At 37.8% G+C, this 26583-nt stretch overlaps 1 protein-coding gene across 2 annotated transcripts in view; it reads right to left on the bottom strand.

Annotated features, from left to right (window-relative positions):
- Nucleotides 1-840: 840 nt before the first annotated feature.
- Nucleotides 841-26583, bottom strand: part of LOC142389994 (uncharacterized) — a 60873-nt gene continuing 35130 nt past the window's right edge. For both annotated transcript variants that reach the window (XM_075475296.1, XM_075475297.1), the window contains 7 exons: nucleotides 23383-23469; nucleotides 19049-19201; nucleotides 14916-15045; nucleotides 14742-14774; nucleotides 14314-14411; nucleotides 12426-12509; nucleotides 841-2170 (listed from right to left, as the gene is read on the bottom strand). In XM_075475296.1, coding sequence (XP_075331411.1) covers nucleotides 2069-2170; nucleotides 12426-12509; nucleotides 14314-14411; nucleotides 14742-14774; nucleotides 14916-15045; nucleotides 19049-19201; nucleotides 23383-23469 — 687 coding nt within the window. In that variant the 3' untranslated portion in view covers nucleotides 841-2068. The remainder of the gene's footprint in view (nucleotides 2171-12425; nucleotides 12510-14313; nucleotides 14412-14741; nucleotides 14775-14915; nucleotides 15046-19048; nucleotides 19202-23382; nucleotides 23470-26583) is intronic.

Genomic DNA, 26583 nt, shown 5'->3' with positions numbered 1-26583 from the left:
TCGAGCATCCAAAATATTGATCCTTACGAGCTCACTGCAGCAGAATGGCACAGAGACCTGGACCAGTTACCTCCGTGCACATATATGGACATTATAGTAAATTATCTTGTCTTTGGTTTAAGTTACTACTGTATGCAGGAGTTTAAAAGTCACAAATCTTTAGAATCTTACGAGACTTTCTGCTCTGGCTGGGTGCAGGACTTGGCCATCTACAAGCGATTTTAAAGTTGTTGTCCAGCCGGAGCCAGCACATTAATCACGGCATAATTTTAAAGAGGATATTAAAAAGAAAAAGAGCTAGGCTTTTGGCCCTGGCCTTTAGTGGGGCAGTGGCATCGTCTATCCAAAGACACGTTTGGGTGCGTCGTCGTAGCCAGGAGTGGTGGGACTGATGTGAGCGGCTTTTCAGACGCGTAGGTCGGATAAATGCGCCCTGGCCGTTCAGACTGCAGTCGCATGGCAAAAGATCAGATACGTATCGGAATTAGGACCACATATCCAAGTGGCCTGGATCGGATTTGAAAAAATCCGATCTGTGCTGTTCAGACTGTCATGAAAAGATCAGATACAGGTCGCATAGGGCCAAAAAAAATCGGATTTGGGTCACTTCAGTGTGCTGTCTGAACGTAGCCTATGACTCAGAAACCAAAGCAACAACAACACAGCCAAGCGTGATCGTGACAAAAGGATTATATATAGGGTGATATAATTCATCAATCTGGTTGCACAGCACATTGTTTAGGTAGAGAATATTTAATTTCATTGTCATTAGAAGGACTATTCCCAACAATATATATCCAATGGCACCACCTGAGTTTTTACAGAAAGTTTGACACCAACCACAACATTACTTTTTTATTTAAAAAGCAGTGAAAACACACTATGTTAATACAAGAAAAAGCCTGCAACTATATTTAATTAAATGGTTTAATGAAAAAGTGTTTTCTGTTAATAAATCATCAGTTAGATTCAAAGATTTAATTATCAAAATAACAGGTTTCTCTTACAGGGGAAAATGTGCTACAAATTGTCAACCACTGTAGGTCACAGTGGTTGACAATTTTTGGAAACTGATTAATATGTCGGGCACATAAAAGCATATAAACCACTGATAACCAGCATCAGGAAGATCTCACTGCCTTAAGTGGTAAGATATGGTGCTGCATCACAAAGTGAGGGAATGACCCTTGCTAAAGCTCAACTAAGCATTCAGTATTATAAAACCCAAAGTTCCCCCGTCACTACTGGACTCTGAAGGGTTGTCTGTCTTTCTCACTCTGCCAGCAGACAGCTGTAAGAATTGTCAGCACACTTCACCATCATTGGTGTTTCATACCACTGGGGAAATATTCTATTCTGCATTTGTGATTTGTCTGAAAAGTAATGACAATGACACAAAGGAGAGTCAAAACAAGCCAACCTCGTACACAAAGGAATGTGGCAAAGATCCTTTTCTATTCACATAATTGATTTTCACTGACACAGCCAACCTTAAATCCACATCCAGATTACAGGTCACACATGACTAACATCAGCTGCCTATTATAAAAACATCTGCAACAAGGAAAAAATGTCAAATAATGTAATAGAAAAAAAAAAACTAAAATAATCAAAAACATTTTTTACCCAATTAGGATTCATTTCAGTGTCTAATACTGCAGTACAAGTCATGCCGTAAGCATATTTTTTGTTTATTACTATTTCTTATAACTTTCTAAATTGTGATTAGGTATGCTTTTACCTTTGCTACTCCATACTGTACTCTACACTTGAGCCCTGGTGCAACAGATTTGATAAAATGGAATGCTGCACACTGCTCCAGAGTAGAGATTATCCATTCGTGAGAGGTGAACTCGGGTCTGTTGTACTTGACTGTTGTACCACTGATGAAGACGTAACGTCAACAGCAGTCCACTGTCTGTCAGGTTTTCTGTTTTTCCAGAAATCTACAGGTGTAGGCAAATTTCAACAGTCACGTCCACCTAATAGGGGGCTACAGATCAGTTTTGCAGTTTAATAAGTCTTGAAAAATTTCATTGGCCACTAAATGTGTTCTACTCAGAACAACTCATACAGTTTCAGCATGGGCTGTTTTGAAGTCATGGAGGAACTGACAGATGACTCTGAAGAGCTCCTGGGAGTCTTGATCCGCTGGCTCTCCAAACTTAACCTACACATAAAATAAAAAATAAAAAAACAGGCTTACTTTTTTTGAATATTTAGTATGACAGCAATTACACTTCATGCAAACTCTATGCTTGCAAAAACAGTTGAAGACTTAATAACTGCATTTAATTTCATGAGCAAACTGGTGTCTGGGTTGTGCATATTCTTTTTAACAATGATTTTTTAATGTAATTACCTCATTCGTTGCCTCAGCATGCTCTCATGTTCTTAAGTGCTCTTCTACAATGTGGTGGACATGTACTGGGTAATTAATACTTAGACCTCAGTGGTTAAGGGTCACTGGCATAGGAATGTTAGTAATACTTAAGTCAAACTTTATCAGAAAGGGTCACAGTTGCAGAGCCCACTAATTGGCTTATCGCATGCTGTTGACTGCAGGTTAAAGTTCACACTCAAGCTGTTCTGCGGTCCTCTTTCTCCAGTTTTACGAATGTAAATTGTACGGAAGCCCAGAACGGACGTGGTACGTATAAACTTTTTTCTGATGGTTTTCTCGAGATAACGAGATAATTATGTCGTTATACTGGAGAAAGAGGACCGCAGAACAGCTTGAGAAAACAATCGTTTTCTCGAGATAACGAGTTAATTTACCGATGGTTTTCGAGGCCACTTTTTCTCCCCAGTCCGCCCCTGTTTATATGTGTTTATGTATTTCTGGCAAAGGTGTGCCCATTTTTACCCCCCTTTCATTGGAAACTGAATAAAGTAGCCGGAGATGGCTGGCTCAACTGCAGCTCAATAGGCGTTTACACCTCAGTGATCCTGTTAATATAGTCAACTTCATCAGTGACCAGCTGAGGGGACCAGGCCGTCTCCATGGTTACCGAATGATGCACGAGAGGGGCCGTTATCGTTTTCTCAAGAAAACGAAACGCTTGTCACACCAGCAGGATTTGCTTTGTGCATTTTCACAAGCAGAATTGTTACACAAACGCTCCACATTCCATGTTTGATTCATAGGCTACTTTATTCAGTTTTCAATGAAAGGGGAAAAAATGGGTACACCTTTGCCAGAAATACATAAACACATATAAACAGGGGCGGACTGGGGAGAAAAAGTGGCCTCGAAAACCATCGGTAAATTAACTCGTTATCTCGAGAAAACAATGATTGTTTTCTCAAGCTGTTCTGCGGTCCTCTTTCTCCAGTATAACGACATAATTATCTCGTTATCTCGAGAAAACCAGTAGAAAAAAGTTTATACGTACCACGTCCGTTCTGGGCTGCCGTACAATTTACATTCGTAAAACTGGAGAAAGAGGACCGCAGAACAGCTTGAGTGTGAACTTTAACCTGCAGTCAACAGCATGCGATAAGCCAATTAGTGGGCTCTGCAACTGTGACCCTTTCTGATAAAGTTAGACTTAAGCAGGGCTCTCAAGTCTCACGCATTGAGCGTGAGACACACGCATTTCAACAAGTTCACACGCTCACACGCCACACATGCCATTTCTCACGCTGAGAAATGATCAACTTCGTCGCACAGAAATTCTAATGCCTATACTATAAAAGAGTCAATGGCAGGTTACTGTGCGCTCGCACAGCTCAGAACTATAGCTCTGGTACAGCCGTCTTGATTTAGCAACCCATCGGCAAATCACAAAATAGAATTTCTCAGCCAATCAGAAAAGAGAATTTCTTGTTGCCGGGTGAGGTCTGAAATAGCTTTCAGCTGCAAGCACGGGTGCTTGCAGCTGAAGCTCGTTGTAGACGAGCTGGAGGTGGAAGAGAACCGTCAGGATCATCAGCAGGTCATATCTTCATTTATTTGAATCTTTTATTAGTTACTATAGTTTTCCTACTCTCTTTAAAAGATTAAAGTGTTCGTTGGAGTAGTAGACCTAAATATTCAGTACACACCCTTTGACATGAGCAACTTAATGAAAAATGAAAAATATGTTGGAGTGTAATTAGGCTTCCATGGTTAATTTTTTTCAAAGGTGACTGGTATGAGCAGATTCCCAATAAGGCTATCTACAATTGCCAAACTGGTATTAGTTCTGCCGCACTGAAATGCTGATGCAGAGAGGGTTTTTTCCATGGTGGGGCTCAATAAAACCAAGACCAGGAACACTTTGTTTCTGAATGGAACTCTGTCATCCATCATGACTGGGGAAATGGCTGTGCTTTAAATGGGAGCCCCCAATATCAGTCATCAAGCATCAAAATCTGCCATAAACACTTACAACAAGACATACATTTTTTTTTTTTTGTTAAGACTTTGCATAGGCCTACCTAAAACAATTTATTTTCAAATATAGCAGAATTTAGTGTAAAAGTGAAGATTTGTGATTTTGGTATAAATAAAACAATTTCTTTGTTCTTTAAGTAGCTAGTTTATGGCGATGGGATACTGCAAGGGACCAGCCCCCCCCCCAAAAAAAAACCGAAAGAAACCCCGCCGCGCACACGGCCCGGCCCCTGCCCCGCCCGAATCTCACTCCAAGCAAACTTGAAAACTTGAGAGCCCTGGACTTAAGTATTACTAACATTCCTATGCCAGTGACCCTCGATCTCAAATTAATTATCTCGTTATCAAGGGAAAACGGATGGAAGAAAATGTACCTATGGCCGTTTAGGGCTTCCGTAAAATTGACAGTAGATGTTTCCTATTTTTTTTTCATTTGATTAATGTTAAACATTATACTTAAAGCTGCAGTCTGCAGGATTTGTTGTTGTCATACGTAAAGTCCTACTTTTTGGCATTTTAAGAGTTTACATGATCTATCGGAACGCTTGAAGTTGAAAACGGTGACCTCCGTAGTCGCAAAATGCAAGAAATGCTGATTTTTTAACCGAAAAATAAAAAGTTATTCAACTTCCTGTCCCGCCCCATCAAAACACATGAGAACTCGTGCACGTCTACGTGCACGCCAGATGCGCGTACACGACTCCTCATTCATCAACTCACCTTTCATTTGTGATCATGGAAGACACAGTAAGTAGACTAGCCCGTAATGAAGTTCAATAGTCTGGATAAATAAGCGTGGGGACGAGCCTACCTTGTATCGCGCGTGCACAATTGGTGATTGACAGGCAGCAGAGCCCAGCTCGTAACCTGATTGGTTACCTTTTACCGGTCCGGTCTGCCATTTTGTAAACAAACCTGCTGGCTTTGGAGGGACCTAGTGGGACATATAGGGGACCTAGAGAACTCTTTTTTTTTGTATTGGGGTATTTAATGTACTACTTTCAGAATCCCCGGACAGTTCCAGACATTATGCTTGAAAAAGAGTTGCAGACTGCAGCTTTAAGATGAGTTTCTTTTTATCACAGATGGAATCATTAGAGCCTTTATTGAAAGGAATACTTATTGCTAAGACATGATACCCAAGAAATCATCATATTGTTGCCCTTGCTATTGATATTTCTGGCTACGCTTTCTGGAGACATCCCAACTCTTGTGAAAAATACTACTGAATTATTTTAGTCAACCACAATTTGCTTTAATTCCAAGCTGCTAAATCAAAGTTGCATATCTTTAGCCACATCTGAACTCAGCTTTAATTACAAAAAAGAAAAAAAGAACTAACCAACTTTTTTTTTTCTTTAATTTTCATTACCGTGGCTTCATTAAAGATGGTGTGTTTTTGTTTTGTCCATACAACTGTCCCATAAAGTACCATTGTCATCAAATAAAAAGTGAGATGTGGAACTTTTTTTCAGATCTGGTAAATAATATTTACTTGGATGGAATTATTTGACTTTGAAAGCAGAAGACCAGTATCTTTTTGAGAATAAGATTCAAGATTCAAGATTTTTAATTGTCTTTATGTTTCTGGAACATATCAAAATTGCCGTGGTGCTCTTGGTGAGAAAAATGGCATAAAAAAGAATAAAATATGTATGAAAAGAATAAAAAATATGTATAAAATAATAAAAATATGTATAAGTATAAATGCAGAAATACATGTACGGATTATACATGTTTATATTCCAGTTGTAGTTATTGCACTGGAATGGTTGCCAGGGGATGGTTTTCACAGCTCTTGGGAAGAAGAATACCTACACACAGTGGCGGCTCCTCCATAGGGGCGATTTGTGCGACGCACTACCAAACACGGAGGGTTTTTTTTTTTTAATCTAGTTGCTAAGGCGGGACTGATCTACTGTAGGCAAACTGGTTGTATATGTCATTGTCCAATCAGATTAAGGTCGCGTCTGGTGTTGCCGCACCCATTTGGGGCGATTTCTGTTAGGGTCGAATTTGCACCAGGAAGCTCCCATTGACATGAATGGTACATTAGTTTTTTTCAAAAATCCTGCTCCCAATACATTTTCTATGAGGGTTTATGTGCTCGCACAAACGACGCACAACGTGCTTTCGTCATATGTCTGTTGCGCGGGACCAATGAACATTCTACGTTGTTGTTGTAACATTGTGGTTTTCAATAAAGAAAAAAAAAAAAAAACCTACGAAGAACATGGCGAGTGTCGAGTGCAACAATACGGTAGTGTTTCTGAAAGAAGTACCCTTTAGTCGTCGTACTAATGCCGAGAAGGAAGTTTGGAAGAATTTTGCGGGATTTTCGAGCTAGCCTTGCGAGGCAAAGATCTGGCTCTTACCCAACCGATACCTGTTAACTAATAAAGTCAGAGAAGTTTCTTTTAAGTTAATTCATAGATTTTATCCATCCAATGATCACATTGTTAAAAGATTCAAAAAATACATTGATGTGAAATGTACTTTCTGCTCTATACAGACTGAAACTGTTACCCATTTATTTTGGCACTGCCCTTTTGTCCAAAGACTGTGGAGTGACATTTGTAACTTCATCGCTAACAACATTGATAATGAGTTTAATTTATCTTGGAGGAGTGTATTGTTTGGGCTCCATGACTTTAACAAAACCAAAGAAAAAGCCAACATAACTTTAATTATCAACCTCATTATTTTAATGGCAAAATTTCATATCCATACATGTAAATTCATGAAAAGAAAACCTTATATTCTTGCCTTTTTCGGTGAGCTCAGGCAGTACATGACCTCCATTAAATACTCAAACAACCAGAAAGCGATTAAGACTGTTGATTTCTGTGAACACTTGAATATTTTATTATGACCTCTTTTGTCCCCTGGCGTTTAATATCGAAATGTTTCATGTGTACTATAAAAAATGTTTAAAGGATTTATATGCTGTCATTTTAATTACATTCTTTAGAATGAAAATTGAATGAATCTTATCATTAAGAGCTTATGTGTTTACTTATTTCATAGAATCCTGGAACAATATGAGGAAAATAAATAAATAATGGTTAAGGTGTAATATTAACTGATTGGCAAATTATGCAAAAAATAACAAAAAATTATTTAAAATTATTACAATAAATTATGCTACCTAGACAAATATACCTCAGTCCTATGGACTTTTATGGTACTTATGGACATAACGGGGGGAAATTGCAGAGTCACTTTGGTTATTTGGCAGACCAAATAACCCCTCGACTCTGCGTTGTGTTTATTTAAGGAAGAGAAGGAGTTTCTGAACGATTGGACATTTTATTTCCTGTGTGGGAACATAATAGGTTTGCATCAGTGCAATCGGTTCAGCTTCGCACAGCACACTCTTATGCAGCTTTCACAGACTGGAAATTGCACTACCTAAAAAAATGTCAGGAGCCGCCACTGCCTACACATTATTATGCTAATTTTAAACACATTTCAAATGTTGTGTGTTCCATATGCTCTTTTTCACATAAAATCATCCTTAGGATTTACATTTAATTATTCTAAATTAAGTTAAAGCTGCAGAGTGAAATGTCCCTTACTTCTTAAAAAGGTAACTGCTGATACCGAGCGTCTTTGTACTCAGTTTGCTCATATTTCTCTTAGTTAAAGCCAATTAGGTGATTAACCTCTTTGTTTTTTGTGCCTTTTTTGTCAAAAAGCATGCTGAATCTAATGACACCATTTTAAAAACACACTTCAAAAGAAATGGGTGGAAATATGGAGAGGGCTAGTGTTTCCAACTTAGCGAGTGAGGATAAGACAGAAACAGAGCTGACATGGATTAAAATATCGACTGATGAGTTAGTTCTAACATGATAAACATGTTACTCACAAGACTGATCATTTGAACAATCAGCTGTTTTTGCTCATGGACTGAATTATTAATCTAAACTTTATTTGTTTTTTTTTAAAAACATTCCTAGGGGTTAACAAACTTTCTATGAAAGTACCATAGTGGAAAGTACGGGGAATGTCGGCGCAGGTCGGTGACGTAGAGATAGCAGCGTCCATAGCAACCACCCATGCAACCACCTTAACAGGGGTATAAAACGTTTTTTTTTTAAGGAGATACTAAAATCTTCGGCGAAACTAATAAAATGAAAGATCGGCTACATTCTCTGAACGAAGATTATAAAAATATTATGCATAGTTCTTGCTAGAAATGCCATCGAAATGCATACAAATGCAAATGTTTTCTTAAAATGTTATGTTTTTCACAGAAAATAGGCCGACAGTCGGCCATTTTCTTTTTTTTTCGCTGAGGGAAGCTTGATAGTCACGTAACCTGGTTTCAAGGCAATGTAATTGAATAGGCCAAATAAAACGTAGGCCAAATTGTGACAATACTACGTTTTCCCTTGTGGACCAAATTAGCTATTATACAATTTGCTGTGAGACTGGGTTGCAAGATTGATTTTTGGTTGCATGTGTATCATATGGTGGTAAATTCTAAACTTCAAGACAAGAAATAAAAGAAGGTTTGTGATGAGACAGAATTTCCCTCATCTCATAGCTGGCATGAGAGATGGATATGTAAATTATTTTAGTACATCATTGTCAGGATTAGAAAATATATAATCAATTAAGAATTAAGTTTATAAAGACTATATTCTAACCCCACCTATTTATTAATAATAAATGTGCATTATACATGATAATGTAGATGGTAAAGAAAAAAGTTTTTAACCCTAGTTTACGTATAGATACGGCAGAAATTATTACCAATTTTCTTTGCTTCTTGGTTTCCTGAACATTAACTGCTCACTTCAGGTCTTTCTACACCATTCATATTGAATTAATGTCCAGATATCCACTTATATTTCAAAACATTTATTTTATTCTTTTTTAATCCTTTAGCAGGACAACATCTGTGCTTGATAATGTCTAGCTGTGTGACACACTTTCCCTTTATCTTTTGTACAGACAGAAGAATTTACTTCACCATAATAATGGCATGGTGCTGCGGCCAAGATGAGGCATAGCAGGTCCAAATTATGACACTGCCACCACCATGCTTTACAGATAGAGTTTTGTTTTTTCCCAAAATAATGCTTCTCATTTAAACCAAAAACGTTTTTATTATTATTTGTCCTTGCTGCTCAGCCATACACACATGAGTTGTGTTTACATCAACAACTTAGGTTGAGTGAAGAGGTTGTTCTCACTTGAGGAGGTGTTTGCCTTTTTTGAAACAAAGCTGACATGGATTAAAATATCGACTGATAAGTCAGTTCTAACATGATAAACACGTTACTCACAAGACTGATCATTTGAACAATCAGCATTTTTTTGCTCATGGACTGAATTTTTAATCTAATCTATTAAGTTATTTTTTTAATGATCTTTAGCAAGTTTGCAAAAACCCTCATCAGCAAAATCAAAAAATGTTATGAGCTTCCTCTATGTTTATTACGTCTGCATGTAGGCCATTGAAGAGCACCATTATGAATTCCTTCCTCCCGTGTGACAAGATTAGACTGCATATGACGCCTTTTCTCAACCAATTGCTCTCTTGCACACCTAAGCCCAGTAAGTCTTAATCATTCCATCCAATTATTTTCAGGTATTTTCACATGCACAGCACACAGGCACACAGGTGACCGGGTTAGGGATGCTGTTCAGAAACTACAAACATCGTCATAATCCACTGGAGTGATTTTGTCAAAATATGGAGGAAGAAGGGAGACTTGATGGCACTGTGGTCTGGAATTAAAAAAAAGACTGAGCTTACCCTGAGAAGAAAGCCGCAATGGAAAGTTACATCTAAAATTAATAAGGTATAGAAAAAAAATATTTGGAATATATCCATCAAATATCTCAAGATTTCCAGTGGCCAAACTTTGATAAACATGTAGGAATGATGCTACATTTTGTCAGTGCTGCCTGGTGATTAAAATATAATTCTTTGCCTAAAGGGAACATTGTAGTTAAAGGTCAACTTGTTAAACTTTAGAATGCCACTGCCAGCACACCATCGCTGTTCATAATATTTTGCAGAGGAATAAATGTCAGAATTAAGGAATCATATTAGATTATTCAGGAGTTAGGAAGACATAAAAAAAAAAGTTAGGATTTATCTTATATAGATGCTTCACTTTAAATATTCAACAATATTTACAAAAAATAAATAAATACATACATAAAAAAAAAAGGAATGAGCATTGTTCCTGTTGAATGTCTGCACAACAAATGAAAAGCCACAGCCTGTAACATACATTTCCTCATTGCCCCTTGAGCTTGTGCTTAAATCAGGGGCAGATAACAGATATGATTTTCATTCATAGAAGACTAACCCACTTTTTGCATGTTTGAGGAAGCTTCTCTAAAGCATTGTCTGTCACTAATTCTACTTCCCTGTCCACATTTAGATGTTTTCCTGCTAACCTTTCCAAAACGGTGGACTTGCCACCATGAAACGAGATTTTTGCAGTAAAACACAGTCAGTGGTTTCTGAGCTTCACTCTTAGATTACGTCAACCCAAAAAATCTATTGTACCTTCATGCCACTGATGAGGTTTTTAATCAGTCCAGCAGTCTACATATGCTGGATGTCATCTTATGTTTAATCCACACTACCTAAATTGCAGCAACCAAAAGGAAATGTATTTTTAATCTTGTACAAGTCTGGTTTCTTCTGTTTCTTCTGTTCTGTTTTAACTTTTGTAATTAAATATGAGGCTGTAAGAACCTCCAAAACATAGGTGACGTGACCTACACTCAGTAGTGCCTGAATGGGTTTGTGTACACACAGGCAGAGAACCTAAGCTGCTGCTCTGCTTCTGTGCTTCTTTCAGTTTGCAGCCTGCTAGACACTGTAGCAATCCAAGTAAAACTGTTGTAAAACCGTAAAATCAAGGAGAAGTGATATTTCTCTGACTGAGGGGCCGGGTGCATGGATGCAGTGCTTCCAGCCAGATGAGTGGCTTCCAGCCTTTGTACTAAGCTCACTATCTGCTAGCTGTAGCTTCATAATTGTCATGCAAATATGAAAGATACAATTTGTTAAACTATTATTTGAAACTTTTGAATGCTTGAACTTAAAATGTAAAAGCCACTAAATGATCACATCAGTCACTATGGAGTAGGTGCAGATAAACAGTTAGAGAGGGATGCTGAAGGTCCCGCACTTGATCACTCATGACTTTTTGGAGTGTACCAAAGTATAACATTGTGTGTAATAGCAACACAATTCTCTAACAGGCCCAAAGCTCACAGCTTGGGCCATCATATCTCAGCTATCAAATACAGCAGGAGGGGTAAGTGAACTCTGATGGATTGTCCAAAGACTTATGAGAAAGATGAGAAAATAAGTCATACTTTTGTATTGATTGTTGTTGGGAAGAAACTCTATTAAAACATGACATAGCACCTGTTAAGATGTCAAGAGTAGTCTTGAGTTCTATACACCTAATCTAACCAGGTTAGTGAGCAAAGAAAACATTCTCCTTAATAGACAATGTGATGAAAGATTACGGGACCAATGCTTCCACTAAACATGATATATTTGACAGAGGAGATTTTTTTATGGGGGATTTCATGTCGAGACAAATGCTTAAAGGCAAGCGTGGCTCCCGGAAAAAACACAAAGATATTTCTGGAGCCCAGACCACATCGGAAAGCCCATTGTATTTTTGAATAATATGAGAATCTAAATTGGTGCTCTAACAGCTTTTTTTTTTTTTTAATCTTTAATGAAGCATTCAAGGAAATTACATCACACGTGAGTAATTTTTGTCTCTTTCTTTCTTTCCCAGGCAACTGTTCTCTAATCCTGATTATTACTGAACAGAAGGAGAAAAAATACAATATTTCAAAGCTGTGAACCCCCAAGGACACCTGCTGCAAAAGAAGTAACCTTCTCCCTTTGAAAGTGCTTTTGCAGTGTGGGGTGAGGAGATGAGATGACAAATAATTGAAGAGGGCAATCTAGACACTACCAGAACAGGGTGGGTGCATCCATGCTTAAAGGTCTACAAAAGAAAGATTGAAATAATAACTCATGGATTACCAGTATGGCAGAATAGAGTTTCTTCATCTCCTCACACGTCTTTGTCAGTGAAGTGAGATCCAGGTTGTACTTCTCAATTGCCATCTGGGATATACAGAGAAAAACACAAGAAATGAGTGTGGTGGGTCTCATCTCAAACCCACAATTACTTTTAAGATTGATTGAATGACAAAACAATGATTTAAAAAATTTATTGAATTCCAATTGGCTTGAATTGGACTTATTATCTAAGTGCCTTGAGATGACATTTGTTGTATTTGGCGCTATATAAATAAAAATGAATTGAATTGAATTGAAAAAATGCGTTAGAAGGAAATATCTAAACAGATTAACAACAAATCTGATCCACCACTCAGATGTGAATTGATGATGAGAAACAAATCGGGGGGGGGGGGGGGGGGGGGTAGATGTGCACATTGATATCGCTAATCTTTCCTTTATTCACCATTTGTGAAGAGTAAATGGTGTGCACATGTTTATTTGTTTTGGTGTGTGTTCACATCGTTTATGCTGATCTCAAGATCTGCCTTTCAAGATGAAAATATTCATAAATGTGCCAAAACAGAAAAGACGTGGTATCATTAGAGATAAACTTCTGAGTTTTCCGCCTTCAAGGAGGCACCAGTGTTTCATTTCTTCAGAGTTTAATCAAAGATGATTCAGGCTGAACATTTAGTAAAAATTCCCTGCACATTTCAGATGATAAAGAGTTATAGTGTCTGTCTTATCAACACAAAGGCTTTGTAAAAGTAAAATGGAAGGAAACCATCTCAGTTTAAAATTTCTGTGTTGGTCTCATGCAGAATGCATTTTAAAGCATTCCCATTCAGTGTGGTAACAGATGATGGGAGAGAATAAAAATGAACACATAGCCACTGTACCATATCCTGTTGAAAATTCTAAAAGGGAGGGAAACAGATAAAATCTCTTTCTCTGTTTATCTGACACACACAAAGGTAGATTATCTGTGAGGGAGGGAAAGGTAAATGAACAGCTACATTCGAGGGTTCCTTTACAACAACTCTCTGCTCAGCACAACAACATGAAACAAAAGATCAGGGATGTGTCTTTCTGTTTGTTTTTATGACTTCTAGTGTTCGACAGGTCTGGTCCACTGCCACATAATTGAGGTAGCCAGTGAGTTTTTATTGAGTTTTAAAGTTTTACCCAAAACCTTTCACTTCCCACAGCAAGACAGTTAAGCTAATATAATTATATAAATTATGTCCACACTTGTAAGTGGTCTCCTCCAACCTATTTGCAGAAGCAACTGAAAATGCATTGTTTTGGCGTACATTATTTCCTCACTTTGAATGCTCTTTAGGGTCTGACACCTTTACCTTCAAGTTGTCAAAAACAACAGGTCGATCTAGTTGGGAACATTTATGAATGCCATCTTACCTCAAACTGTAAGTATCAGAACATATTTTGTCATATTTGTCAAAATTAATCATGCAATTTTAGACCTAAATATGGATCCCACAAATGTTTTAATCTTGTGATTCGTTGACAGCTTTCCTCCTCACCTTCATTCTTGCTTTCTTGTAATGCTTCTTAAAGTCTATGCTCATGTGCATCACATAAGAAACTGGAGATAATGTAAGTTAAAAAGAGTAACTAAGTTATCCACGGTAGTTAGTTTCAGAAGCCTTATCTTCAGACCATGGGACTTAATGAATTAGACTGTAAGGAGTGTCCATGGATACTAACATTAGTTAGCTTGTAACTTTTGTCTTAAGGTAAAGATGGGCTGCACTGGGATCGGGATCCCTAAAATCTTGCTGGAGCAAGCAGTTTAAATGTTGCTGCCGTTTGAAGCCAGCAAAAGTTGAGATTACCTTTAAATCAAGGCACAGATCAATAAAAACAAAGGGCTTCGCTACTTCACCTTCAGGTCTTTAGAGAAGTTTGGGTGATGAGATCCGGCATATCTCTTCTTTGCATTCTTTCTGAATTGAATTACTTTCTGCAGTTCATTCTTTAGCACTGAGGAAACAATAAATCTTAGTAAACACATGTGATATTTGAGCATACGAACAGATGCTGTAGCTGCTTTAAATCAGATACTGTCTCTGTGATGGTGTGGGGGGCTGTATTTGTGCTTGTGGCAACTGTTTGTAAAACATCATAAAACCATATATTGGACTGAGACTCCATACTCCCCCATAGATAAAGTGTACTGAAACTAAAATTACAGAAATACTGATAAATGTTACAATAACTTTTCCTCACAAATAACTTAACACAAATATCGGAGTTATCTCAGCAAATTTAAGAATGGTCTTTGGATCCAAAAGTAAAAGGTTTTCTACTTACCATCCACTTCTGCAGTCAAGCCTTTGATAGAAGCTTTCCAAAAAAGATCCAAGGAAAAAGAAGATTGACACACATTGAAAATGCACATTTAACTTTGGAGACCTAAACTGAATTGTATGACACAGAATTTCTTTTTTTTCCCTCAGTTTTGATCAAATCTTGACGATCAAATACCTCCAGGGACAGTTTCAAATTCTGCCAACTCCTGTGTAAAAGTGGCCGAGCGCGGTTCGTGCAACATGATCTGCTCCACAAGGGCATTGAGCAAGGTGAACTTTCTGTCCTTCCCACGCAGCTGGGGAAGCTGAGGAAATGGACAAAAAGCAGAGTGGAAAGAAGAAGACACAACGATTAATGGCAAGAGGACATATGTGGCCTTTGGTGTACATCTACATTTGTGAGTTTGCTGCAGAAAGGTAGCGTCCCTTTACTGAAGGCCAGCGACAGAATAGAATGAGAATATAAAAACGTTGACACTCATATGACTTATATTTCCTATTTTATCTCTTTATGCGTTCACTCCTTCCACTTTTCTTTAGTTAAGAAAATAAAATGGGAACTTCTTTGCCGTCATTAAAAGAAGCATACCAGCTACATGAAATTTGAGAATACTTTCACTTACATTCTGATACATTGCCCAACGTGGTAAGTAAATTTTGAACGTTGTACACAATCGGGAAATGTCTTTCATCTACATGGGTTGTTTGGCAGATTAGCATTAAGCTATTGAAATATACTAGCGGTTTCTAATAAACAACAACAAAGACTAGTTTATGTTATTCGTAACACTCTTACTACACCTAGGGATGGGAACCGAAAACCGGTTCTTGTTGAGAACCGGTTCCCAGTGTTTTAATTCCTTGGAATCGTTTGGCAATTTTGCAAACGATTCCCTTATCGATTCCAGTGGGCGCGAATGACGTCACCATGCAACGTTGCGTGGCGAGTCCAGTGCAGCCAGCAGTTAACAGTAAACATGGCACCCAAGCGGTACAAACACTCAAAAGTTTGATTACACATCCCTAAAAAAAGACGACAACAGGGCAACTTGCAAAGTGAATATTTCACCAAAGGGAGGAAATACTACCAACATGCAATAACTATGAAGAAATGTCGCGTTTTCGATCCACTCCGGACTAATGTTGGTGAATCTGAACCAAGCAGCAGCAACGTTAGCAACGTTAGTAACGTTAGCATGTCCTCGGCTAACACTACAGGTAACTAACTAACTAACTAACAAACACTGCCTATCATATTCACCATTTGCCTCATTGTAAAACCTGCTGTTAGTAACGGTTAAGGTTAAATGAATGCCTTCTCAGGCATTACATTTAGATGAAATCATGAGAGACAGAGCCTGACTGGCTCAGAGCCAGAGGCTGGTGATACTACCTCCAGTTCACATCTACCTCCAGCTTCTCCTTTCACCAGAGCAGGGAAGAGTTAAATTACCCAGGCCATGATAGACCAATGTGGACCTCACCGTTGTTGGGTTTGTAAGGTCATGACTCGTGTTACTTCTAAAGTAAACAAAGTTGATGCTAATCGACCGGTTTGTTGTCCTTTTTCTCCAAATGAGAATCGATAAGGGAACCGACAAAGAACCGAATCGTTAAGCAGAGTCGAAAATGGAATTGGAATCGTAAAAATCTTATCAATTCCCATCCCTAACTACACCTCCCTTAAGTTGTCTAATCAAAATCTTGTGAATAAGAAAAGAACATCCCCTGAAAATTCGGAACGTATCTGAACAAAAGCAAACAGCCCCTTTAAAGCAGTGCCCACAGAGAAAGCACCTTAACACAACGCAAGGAAAACTAGCTTTTCAATAAATCATCTTAAGCGGGAAAAAAGACACCAAATCTAATATTCTCCTGTGAATATTGCAAATATACATTTAGTCTGAGACACAAGTAGACCCCCTAATTTTGTATTACTCAGGTTGAACATCATTATCCAATAAAAATGCTTATTTCCAGTTCAACTCAACTTTGTAACTTTGCTAAATCTGACCAATGTTAAAAGGTTACTCATCACTATGTCCACTGGCAATCTGTGGTTTTGCTCGAATAGACATTTATTGGACAGCAAAGGCTTTTTGCTGACATCCTTCCCATGCAGGTTAAATTTGTGCAGTCTTGTTCAAACTGTAGGTGCATGCACTTCGACATCAGCAGCAGCAAAAGTTACTGCAGATGCTGTAATGAAATTTTGGGGATCTAAGGGTCTTCTTTTTTTACATTTTTTTTTAAATCAGATCATCTCCTGTTGGGCTGAATATAATGCAGTAGCCAATCATCCATCAAAATTCATCGCAGTCATTTAAATCTACTCCACTTACAGACAATTATAAGGGGATTTATTTATTTTGAGCAGTTTGAATATCTTTTTAAGTCTCTTCATACTGTAGCTGCAGTTTTTGGGCATGATTACACTATTACACTACATAGTACTACTACTACTACACTAATACACTACACATGATTGAAAAATGTTTCAAGATGTTTCCTTTATTAGTACGCACTGTTTCAAAGAGAATGAGAATATTGCTTGTCCAAATATGTTAAAAAGCCAATAATTTGTGAATTTTTTTTTTTTTTTTTTTTTTTACATAAGTGTGTAAACGATAAACCTGGGTTTACTTTCCTTTGTAAATAACTTCACAAATATGTTATGAAGGATTTAATACTAATGCTAATACTCTGATCAATAGACAATTGTTAAACAGCTTGTGTAAATTAGTTCTGATGCATCATAAATATGAGTTATGATATAAATAAGCACCTACTCGGTTTCTAATCATGCTATACTGTTATGAAATCATAAACTCTAGTATTCAAGTCATGTTACCACTGATGTTGCCACGTTACTGAAAAGTAAGAAGGACCTCTCTAATCCTGTAATAGGCCCTCATAGTATTTTTCTAGGTTATGTTGTTTACCAATTTTACGCCTCTAAGGGTTACATATACAAGACATGCATGGAGTGTTGATACGCACAAGGATCAGGAAAAGAAAAAAAGATCTGAGATAATCTGGATGGCATTTTTATTTTTTTTTAAAGGAATAAGTCATTCATTTGAGGTCTGTCTGAAAACACAACAGCAGTTTACTCTTCTGAATTCGACCTGGAAACACCCCTGAGGGTCTCAGCTTCATTAAATATAGCAAAGGAAATTTTACTTCAGTGCTGGGAACATTACCCCTTAAACCCTCCCTGTAGAAAGAGCCACAATCAAAAGTGTTGTACTAAATAAATTCAGAGGAATTCTACAGAAAGCCATTTCAACATTTCCAATCCTCTGAGATATGCATGCCTTTTCATCTGTGCTGTGACTACGTGGCTGCAGTGATATTTGACTATTTGACTTTGAGAGCAAACATTCTGGTTACATGCAGCAGTGTTTGCCTTATAGAAAGGAAATAATAAGGAGGTTAAAGGGGTGGCGGCCTTCGTCTCACAGACTGTGAAACCTTTTTTCTGTTGTTCTCATTCAAATTGTATTGTGTAGATCCCTGATAAATGACTTGTCATGTTTTTATCACCTCAAAATAAACCATTTATATACATTTTTGCTGCGGATCATTCTATAAAGGAGAAATGCCATTTTACTCCCATAAAAGGCTCATAGAAAAATAATATTGTTCAGAGTGTGATGAAAAAGAAGAAAAGTAATTGTAAAATGCTCATTCATGAGAAGTTTGAGGGTATACATTTGAGAATTCGAGGATCATGCTCATTTTAATGCAAGAACAGGTAATGGGCTTGAATTTAACTCATTGATATTACATATAGGCCTATCAATGATTCTGAACTGATTCTGAACTACCTTTGTAATTTTAGAGCCAAAAATTCAGTTGTGAAATCTCTGCCAGAGCGCCATCTGTACCAAGTAGCCGTACCTTGGTGCAATAAAAAAAGATGGTGTCTGATTCTAGATCAAACATATTCTTTATTCCCAAGTCCCAATAGACTTTCCATATCAGTACGAAAGAATGAGTCGTGCTGGCACATGCAGATGGGAGGAGTGCAACGTTTTCATTCGAATACAGCCTGGTAGCATTTCAAATGGAACTTGGAAAAAAAAAGCCACATTTTGCGCAGAATTTCATTCCTCCTGTGAAGCCAGGCAGTGCCATAGCCACACGGCTGTCTGAGTGACTGTGTCACAGACCTGAGTGAACCCCTGTGACCGAGCGAAAACTGAGAGAAACACAGAGGCCCTGCAGTGTATGTCAATGAGCATTCTTATTGGGCTGTGGAGGCGAAACTCAATCAAAGGTCAGACAGCAGTGGTGGAATCTTACTTTGGTTAAGGAGGAGAGGCGGAATCCCCTGGCCTTTTCCTTTCCGGCGTTCTCATTGAGGTAATTGCCAATAGCGAGCAGGTACTCCAGCACGGAAACAAATGACCTGCAGTTGTACAGCTGCGTGCACATTCTGATCTTCTGGTTAATCAGCTGAAAGACAAACACAGGAGCACAGAGCAAAGTCATTTTGTTTCTGTAATTCAACTTCACGCATGCACTCTCATTAATTTCTCACACAACAATTTTATAAAGTTGAAGCGAAACAGGGCTGGAACTTGCTGGTGGCCTGAACTTGCTAACAAATTCAAAAACAATAACTCAGAGCTTTATAATTACACATTAAACATAAATAACTTTCTCACAGCACCTCATTTTACCTCATAAAAATAATTATCAGGATCCTGTTGTTAGGCAAAATTGTCATTTGGTGTGCAATTGTGTCAGGAACAAATATCGCTGTAGAATATCACACAGTCTCCCAGTTTCACCATCTTTGAACAAATCCTGTTGAATATGAATAGAAATCATGCTGGAAAATAATCAAAGGGGGATTTTAAGTTTTGCCAGTGGTGTATCGGGGGAAAAGGGAGCTTCTGCTATGGGATTCATAGCACTTGAAAAAGAGTTATCTTCTCCAAATAAGGCCTGTGCCAGCCAGCATCAACAATTCCATATGTTCTTCTTTTAAGAACAACCTCCCAACGCCTACAAATGGGACAGCCACAATTAAACTGAGGAGAAAGCAACGATCCAGCTACATCATATAATCTGGCTCTGCACAGGACCATCTGTAACACTCTGGAAAACTATTGTAGTTCAGTAAAACTCCAGAACTATTTCACCTGCTTTTAAAGAACCCTCTGATTTCGTATGGAAAAATAAAGAAATTAAACCGCCATCAGTTTATAGACACTGAATATGAAAAACACACACAGGTTCTAATCCCATGTCACTGTGCCAAGAGTAGTGATAAGGCAGGAACACTACATATAAAATAAGTCGATTCATATAAAACATTTAAAACATAAATTTAGAACAATAGTGAAAAGGCTGCTATCATGTGGAACATAGCAATTAGCTATCAATGCGTCCAATGTAAACTGTGCAGACCGAAGAGCAGGCCGAGCACTCCCCTGCTTCTGAGCAGCAAACACCGTAACAGGTGCAGCTATCGCTAGGTGCCTGGACGCATTGATATCAAGGGAGGCAAAAATAGCGCCAAGCGATGTGAGGTCTGACTTTTTCTAGATCGACGATTTTGTGATGCAAATGTATTACTCTTTTGAACGCATATTGTTTTGAGAAGCAAAACGCTTTATTTTTTTAGCCCCAGCCAACTAGCTTCGTCAACGCCAAAACTCAGCTGGAACTCGGCTCACAGGACGCAGCGGGGGGTAAGAAAATGTTCATAAATGATATTGCTAATATGGGATGTCATACAGCTTCATGTCAAAAGAGGCGAACTATCCCTTTAACAAGTATGCAAACCAGCAGGTTTACTTGGCCTCTCTGACCTACAACCCACAGCAGAAGATGTGTCACATATGTCACATCGTCCTGCTTGTGTAGAAACATGCTTATGCCACAGAAAGAGCTCAGACACCATGTTTCAAATTGCATTGACCTATTTTTTCTATTTTTTAATCTAATTGAAAAAAAATGCTTACATATAGAAAAGTACCACCCTTTTTGATTCCTCATTGGTCAAACAATTTACTATCTTTACTCCTAATGTAAATAAATAACAAAAGGAATAAATGCTAAAAGTAGACTGTCCCGAATGTGTCTGAAGGCAACTGTTCCAACATAATGCACTTTGTACAGATGTCTGCAGCAAATACTGAAAGTAAAGGGAAAAGATGTGATTTAGAATGCAATATCAAATTTTTCACCCTGTCCTAATTCAGCATGGGCTCAATGATGCCTCTAGAAGCTAAAGGGCCAAAAATAACTTTTGGTACTTGAGTGTTAGTTGAAACTGCAGCTGTAGCAGGTATTTTTCCTGAAACAATAAGCCCAGTCAACACTTCACACAAGAGAAGGGAATTAAATGAGCTAAACTTATTGGTTGTTTTGGCAAATCTGCTAACTTCCCAAGCTGCAATAAAAAACAGCATGTAGCTGCTTTCTTGAGTTTTACTAATGGAGCCATCAATCTCACACAGAATAAATGAGAGAATCTCAGATGGTAGAAGAGGAGGCTTCTACCAGGTCAGCATCTCACTACTGCTCATTTCTGCTTCATATTCACATTCATGTTCAACTTTGTACAAGTTTTTTTTATTTTTTTCCAAGAGTGTCTTGGTTAAGACAGACGGACACATCAACACAGTCTCATAGCAAAAAGTAGATATAGGCAGGTGTAATTAATTCATTTCTTGTCAACAGACACAATTTGTGCTGTTTCTTTGTGTTGCTAAACACAAAATGAATCCCAGAGATTAACAGTATCACAGCATTTCGTCAAATAGTCACGTTTTGACTGGTGCGTCACATTTAAATAAGCTACAAAGTCCTCATTTGGTAGGTCCAAGGGGATGAAGGATGGAGCCAAACCAAGTCCCAAGGGGGAGACTTCAGATCAAGTCCTGTCCTGACAACTGTCTTAAAGATTCTACTTTGAAATGTCTCGTTTGCATTAGAAACTTCAGAATGGTTTAAAAAAAACAAAAAACAATCATTGGTCAAACTACAGAGAACGGTCACTCAAAATGATCAGAAATGAAAGGTTAAATTCTAAATCTCTCTGTGATTTTACCTCAGCTGGATATTCTTTCACCCAGCAGCTAATAAAGATGCTCTACCTTCCATTTCATTGTGACCTCTATTTAGAATAAATTTACCATTTACCATTGAAACCACTGCTAAAGCCACATTTGTTTTGCTTTTGAGTGTGTCAGGGGCTAATGTGGTGCTTCCCTGTCTATCACATAGGCAGGAGCACTGCTTCTTTGACAACCATATATAAATTTGGCTGCACACAGAGTGGAGCCAACAACTTAAAGAAGGAGCACAGTGCAGAGTAAAACCTGTCATGCTGGAAACACTGAAAAACACATCAGAGGTGAGATGGGCCTTAAGAGGCACATTGTCTCAGAGAAGCTAATGATTCAAAGTGCTCCGCTGTACGATGACTCTAAACTCTGAGCACAATATACTGAGAAGCACTGAAAATTGGAGTGTGGGGTAAGTTTATGTCACAGAATACCTGCATGCAGTTTAGACCAAATTACCTTTTTTCAATAAATCTAAGCCAGGAAAGGAAAACAAGATCTGAAGCAAAAAGCCAAGAATTAAATTGAAACTTAATGAAATTGCTCATCTTTCCTGTTGAGTCATCTTGTCGGCATACAATATATTTGTTTCTATGTGTTGGACAGGAAAAATTTCTGTCACATGCAATGGATAACAGTGTCATCACTCTTATCTGTTGTTTCTCTTCATCCTCAGATAGTCAGCAGACAAGAGATTATGACTGGAGCAGTGATGCTGAAAGAAACAGAAGCTTTAGAGAATCGCATGAAAAATAAAAATCCAGCCGTGGAGCTGGGAGGTATTTTTGTCTGACTGCAATATCCTCACAGCCTGCAGTCCCCAGTGCCAATAAACAACAGTCCTCTATAAGACTGTTAACCATTAGTTTTACTAATGATAAATCTTGAATGTCTGGATACTAGAACCGCACGAATGAAACATTCTGGTGTTTTTGTGCCAAGATGCTAATATAACAATATATATTTAGTCAGTAACTTTTTTTTTTTTACCTACAATAATTTAAGATTGCCAGTCTTTTAGGAGAGTCATGAAGTTTGCAGAAGAAATGGAAAGTGGTGAATTTCTCTACTTTCTCCTTTGGAGAAACTCCAAAGTGCGTTTGAATTGGGTTTCGATTGAAAAAAACCTTTTACCCGACCTACAGAAGAATTTAACTTGATTTGATTAAGAGCCATCTTTCATCTTTCATTCTCTATAAAATGAAAAGAAATGTCTTAAAGTGCCTTCCTATTTTCATGAGCATTAACAAAATAATAGAATACTTCAACCACCACTTTAAACATAAAAATCAAACTCTAGGGGAAGACTTTCATGTAATAACGACAGTTTGTCTTTTTCATTTCTGTATAAAGCCAAGATGTGTCTGAACATTAACATTTGCATTACAGAATAAATTAGTATGTTTCATTGTGTGCTGTGGAAGCTGAGGTTTCACCAGCTTTCAGCCTGCAGCTATCAGGCTGAAATACCTTTAAATACCTTTAAAGGACCTTTAAAAGAGCTCATCATCTGAGTGGACCTTTGATTTGACTTGGTAGATGGTCAAGTAAACTCACAGGCTGCAGGTCGTTCATGCTGACAGGAAGCTCCCTCAGAGTCAAAAGCAGGTCAAGTTGGGCACTCAGGTGGGGAATGTTGCACATCTGCAGCAGAGAAAAGATATAAAGCTAATCAGCTGTGTACATACAGTAGAGAGCACAATTGTTACTCCATCACACATTATTTATCTAAAAGGTGGTGTTGCTGAGGGATACTATAATAAAAATTAGATGGCTGCAGGGTCTTCTTAAACCAAAGTTCTATGGTCAGATAACCACAGGCGTAAGTGCTGCAGGTCTGACGACAGGCTAATTTAAGGCTTGACACTTTGAAACGCTTGGCTGAGTCGCCAAGTTGACCTTTGTGTCTGTGCTAACCTCTAATAAATCACTCTGCATTGTCAGACCATCTTGCTCATGCTCAGGTACCATGTCCTGAAAGCCAAAGGCCAGCTGGTCTGACAGATACTTAAGGAAAGATATTAGAGCTGGTGCTTGAAACCTGAACCATGAAATTATTTGCCTTTCTCTTTTTTTTGTTTCAGTGTGTCATCCTCTACATTCTGAGGCAACGTGCTCCTCGTTGTCACATTCTCCGACACATTTTAGATTTTGTTACCATTCTGTGCCAAGGTAACAATCTATGCAATAAAAATCTGTTCACACATCTGTTACCGTTTCAGGCAGTCATACAGTCAGGTGTTGACTTTTTCCTCAGATAAGCGATCGGAATATTTTATATATTTTTTATACATTCAGCTTTCATTGCATTACATGTATAATGAAGTGTATTTACTACATCACAGACAGCTGTTACACACTGATGAATGACTACATAGAAAGCGTGATTTATTGATTTTTTGTTGTTGTTGTTGTGGAGAAATTAGAGTCGAATCCCGCGTTGGTCAGCCGTCCATTGGGGAGTTTATTGAACAAACCGTCACAGCAAATGTGCATACAGAATGTACAAAATGTCCACCGTCTTCATACTGTGAACCAACTTTATACTGGTTTAATCATAACATGCATGCGTCATCCGAACTCAATCTCTTTCTGCGACGCCGAGCGTCTGCCCTAAATGTAAACAGCCCATACTGCCTTTTACCCATATTCATACGAATCAGTCAACAAGGCCCAGGATGTAACTAGGCCAGAAGTCATGAGCATGTCATGACATCCTTCTCCCACATAGTCCCCCCTGAAATCACTTATCAGTGATTTAATAAAGAAATAATCTAAAATGAAAAAAATCATCCCACATAGTTAAGTAAGAATTAATTAACATAATCAACACTAAATTATTCTAATAAAAACGTTGAGTGCATCTTGTTACTATTGATTATTGAATACTGCTGTGATTGGTGTTAAGTTTCTAAAGTTCTATTCTCAACAGGCAAGTGAAGGTGTTTTGGATTTCAGGGGGACAGAGGGTGCTGCGCGTTCACGAGGCCGGTGTGAAGGAGCGTGGTTTGTCCTTGACAGTTTTCTGCTGCTGCAAATGTTTGTGTGTGACCGCATTTTCTTTCCTTATGTCTTCCAGGGGCAATTTATGGTTGAACTGTAATAATTATTAGTTTTATTTAGGTAATGTGCTAATTGCAGAGTTGTTATCAGTCGAGTAATGAGGGTTTCGCAATTCTAGAGGAGAGTTTCTGTCTCTAGTCCGGTGAATGTTAACATTCCTGATAAAGGAAGTTTTTCGCTTATGCATTGTTTCTGTATCTTTTGGTCTGTATTTTCTCTGTTCACAGCGCGTTAAAGTGTATTTCTTTCTCTTTCTTAACAAATGCCATTTTGAGGTGAATAATAGTGCAACTGTTATTTCTGTGTTTGGTTTGTATTTTTTCTCTGTCCAGCTGGAAAGTTTGTATTTCCTCCTTTTTCTTAACTTGTAACAAAAAGTGTGACAAACGCCATTTTGAGTTGGGGTGTGGTTCAATTGTTATGTCTGGTTCAATTGTTATGCTTGGGAGGAGTTAATAACAGTCTAGGAAGTAGATGTAATGATGTGTTCATATTTAGTTGGTTAGAAATTCACATGGTTCATTGGAGGCGGGCTTAGAGGTGTGTTCAGATTTCATTGGTCAAAATATATATTTTTATTTCATTGGTCAGAATTGACGTAGCTGTGACGTACATTGGATCATCTGGATTGGTGGAGGACATTGTGTGTGGATTGGATCGGCAACATCCGGATGTGAGCAAAAGTTGGGGCAACGCCTTTAGCCTGAGTCACTTCAAACAGAGTAAGCATTAACTGAGCTTTCGATTAGCAATAAATTAACATTGGGTAGCATTAGCAATACAGCAAGTATTGATTAGCAATAACTAGCATTGTTTAGCATTGATTAGCGTTGATTAGCAATCAATAGTATTGATTAGCAATAACTAGCATTGATTAGCAATCACTAGCGTTGAATAGCATAATTAGCATTCAATTAGCATTGGTCAACAAGGAAGCTAGTATTGATTAGCAATAAGTAGCATTGATTAGCAATAGTTAGCATTGGTTAGCATTAGTAGCATTTGTTAGCATTTTGTTAGCCATAATTAGCATTGATCAGAAAGACAATTAGCATTGATTAGCAATAGCAATAAGGCAAATATTGGTTTAAATCTTAATTAGCAGGAGGTTAGCATTTATTAGCAACAGCTAGGAAGCTAACATCAATTGGCATTGGTTAGCAAACATTAACATTAGCAATAATAGTAACCGAACTCCAAACCGGAAGTCAAAAAGCTAAATTAGCCTAACATTGAATTAACATTGGTTTAATTAAAAAAAAAACAACCTAGAGCATAAGCTTTCAAAGCTAACGTAGGCTAACCTTAACATTAGCATTGACAACATCCAATCCAATAATTAGCTGCATCTAAGCTAAATTTAGCCGAGCATTAAATTAGCATTGATTAGAGTTAAATAATTAGTTAATTTAAATTGACTTTCAAAAAAAAAAAGGGGGAATACTAATAATAAATAAGGAAAATTTAGAAAATAGATAAGTAAATAAAAAGAAAAAGTCAAAAGTCAATAGAAGGGAACTAACTAGTTGAAACAATGGATGTAACACTAACAATAATCATCAGCGCCAAACACCCTGAACATTCCAAAGATATTAAAAAGATATCTCTAAAATGGGAAAAACGAACAAAAAATAACGTCTCACCCTGGCCAAAAGGTGGCACTTTCAATGTAACTACCTGTAAGATTATGGAACA

The sequence above is a fragment of the Odontesthes bonariensis genome, chromosome 10 (genome assembly GCF_027942865.1).
Source record: "Odontesthes bonariensis isolate fOdoBon6 chromosome 10, fOdoBon6.hap1, whole genome shotgun sequence".
NCBI classification, from domain to species: domain Eukaryota; kingdom Metazoa; phylum Chordata; class Actinopteri; order Atheriniformes; family Atherinopsidae; genus Odontesthes; species Odontesthes bonariensis.
This window is presented reverse-complemented; position numbering and strand designations above follow the sequence as displayed.